This window comes from Rhincodon typus, chromosome 16, assembly GCF_021869965.1.
Source record: "Rhincodon typus isolate 14 chromosome 16, sRhiTyp1.1, whole genome shotgun sequence".
NCBI lineage: Eukaryota > Metazoa > Chordata > Chondrichthyes > Orectolobiformes > Rhincodontidae > Rhincodon > Rhincodon typus.
This window is the reverse complement of record NC_063347.1, coordinates 1,231,121-1,233,772: the sequence shown is the minus strand read 5'-3', so window position 1 is coordinate 1,233,772 and position 2,652 is coordinate 1,231,121. Positions and strand designations below refer to the sequence as shown.

The 2,652-nt window shown below is 50.1% G+C and overlaps 1 protein-coding gene across 1 annotated transcript in view; it reads left to right on the top strand.

Moving 5' to 3' along the window:
- Positions 1-2,195: 2,195 nt before the first annotated feature.
- The window catches only part of LOC109925525 (sodium- and chloride-dependent creatine transporter 1-like), a 72,122-nt gene continuing 71,665 nt past the window's right edge, over positions 2,196-2,652 (top strand). Inside the window, exon 1 of the mRNA XM_048606653.1 lies at positions 2,196-2,247. Within this exon, the coding sequence (XP_048462610.1) occupies positions 2,196-2,247 (52 nt within the window). The remainder of the gene's footprint in view (positions 2,248-2,652) is intronic.

The window sequence follows — 2,652 nt, the reverse complement described above, 5'->3', positions numbered from 1 at the left end:
GTGTCACTGAGGGGAGGGGGTGGGGACCCTGTGACAGTGTCACTGAGGGGAGAGGGTGGGGACCCTGTGACGGTGTGACTGAGGGGAGAGGGTGGGGTGAGGACCCTCATAGAGAAGCGAGAGGCTGGCAGCTGATCTAAGGGGGATTCTATGACTCTGACACGAGCAAGAATAAGATTTTTCTAGTAATAAGGGTAAAGAAGACACAATGATCCATTTCTATTCAGTTAAGGTATGTCTGGGAAGCTCAGGCCTGTGATTTGCACATTGTGCACTTAGCACCCGTTGGTGGTCTGGATGACTCTGTGCAGGAGATGCCTGCGGCTGGAATAACCGCTCCCTCCCCCCCTCCTCCCCTCCCCCCCCTCCGGGTTATAGAGTGGGAGCAGTTATTGGGGGAACCTCAGGGCATTGCCCAGGCCGAGGGGTTTCAGGATGGAGTCACCCTACAGCTTAAGGACGTGCGGGTAGAGGGGCAATGCCAGGCAGAAGAGGGCACCAGGCACAAAATGAGAGAATCCACTGACGGACTGTATTTCAGCCTCAGAGAACAGAGAGAGAAGGTGCTGGTTGCTCCGGAGTCCTGCCTGGAGCAGAGTCCTCAGCACTGCGGGTGCTCCAGCTGCCTGGGTGAGGGTACGGGTGTGAGGAAGGGTGTAGGGGATTAGTTAGTGAGGGGGGTAGTTCAGCAGCAGTAAACATGACTCCAGGATAGTAAGCCTCCTGGGTATCAGGGTTAAGGAGGTCACAGTTTGGCTGCAGAGCATTCTGACAGGCGAGGGCGACCTGCCAGAGGTGATAGTTCCATGACAGAGAAATGAGGTCCTGGAATCAGCCTTTTGGGAGTTAGGTGGAAATCGAAATGCAGGATTTGAAAGGTAACAGTCTGTGGATTACTCTCAGTGCCATGCAACAGCGAATGTAGGAATGGGAGGACAGAGGTGAATGAGTGGCTGGTGCAGGACAGACCACTTTAGATTCCTGGGACATTGGGACTGTTTCTGGGGGAGGAGGGAACTGTACAAGTTACATCTGAACAAGAACATGACTAACATCCTTGTGGAAAGGTTGGCAAATGCTGCTGGGGATGTTTAAGCTGCATTGGTAAGGACATGGAATCCTGACGGCAGTGAGGCTGAGATGGAGTTCAAAGTTAAAACACAAATAAATGAGTCTGGAAGGCAGTAGATGTAGATAAAGAAGTGAGTTTAACAAGGATACATGGAATATATTTTAATACAAGGAGCCTGAGGAATAAGACAATGAGCTGAGGGCACGGATAGGTATGTGGGATTATAATACTAGAGCTATGTTCAAGACTTGGCAGAAAGATGGGCAGACTGGCAGCTGAACCTTCCTGGTATTCCTGGGTATTCAGACTTGGTACAGAGGAGATTAGAAGACAGAGATGTGTTGTAATATTGATCGAGGAATCAATGCTAGCTGTGAGGAGGGAGGACATTTTGCACAGATCATTGGACGGGGCCTTATGGGTAAAAGTGAAACCACAAAAGGGGTAAACATGCTGTTGGGTGTGTACTACAGCCCCCCACCCAGTCAGGGAGAGATACAGGATTACATTTATAACCACATTTCAGAGACGTGTGAGAGTAACAAGGCAGTAATAGAAAGGGATTCCAACTCTCAAATATTAATTGGGATAGGTTCAGTGTGCAAGGCAGGGAGGGAACAACATTGTCCCATTATTAAACAGGGGAGGAAGGGATAGTCCAGGAAATTCCAGACCATTCATTCTAACCTTGATGGTGGAGAAGTTATCAGACAGAATTGTGAGGGACAGAATGTGTCTACATTTGGAGAGAGCTGGATTAATCAGGGAGGGTCAGCGTGGGGTCATTAAGAGAAGGACATGTTTGACAAATTTGACGGTATTTGTTGAGGAGGTAAACAGGAGGGTTAATGAGGGGAATACATTTGATGTGTCTACATGGGCTTTAGTGAGGCTTTTGATAAGGACCCTGGCAGCAGACTGATGAAGAAAGTATGAGCCAATGGGAAGCAAGACAACGTGGTACATTGGATCCAAAATTGGCTGAGGGGCAGAAAGCAGAGGATGATGGGATAGGGAGGTTTCTGTGACTGGGAATCTGTTTCCTGTGGGGTTCCACATGGCTTGGTGCTGGGGCCCTCGCTGTGTGTGGTGTATATTAATGATGTGGAATTTAATGTACGGCATGGTGAAGAAATTCACAAATGACATGAAAATCAGTCAGGAGGAGGCTAATGGTAAGCTGCAGGAGGATATCCACAGACAACAAGGTGCAGGGCTGGATGAACACAGCAGGCCAAGCAGCATCATAGGGGCAGAGAGGCTGACGTTTCAGGCCTAGACCCTTCATCAGAAAAGGGGGAGGGGAAGGGGGTTTTGAAATAAATAGGGAGAGAGTGGGAGGCGGATAGAAGAGGGATAGAGGAGAGGATAGGTGGAGAGGAAACAAACAGGTCGAAGAGGCGGGGATGGAGCCAGTAAAGGTGAGTGTAGGTAGGGAGTTAGGAAGGGGATAGGTCAGTCCAGGGAGGACGGACAGGTCAAGGGGGCGGGATGAGGTTGGTCGGTAGGAGATGGAGGTGCGGCTTGAGGTGGGAGGAGGGGATAGGTGGGAGGAAGAACAGGTTAGGGAGGCAGGGACG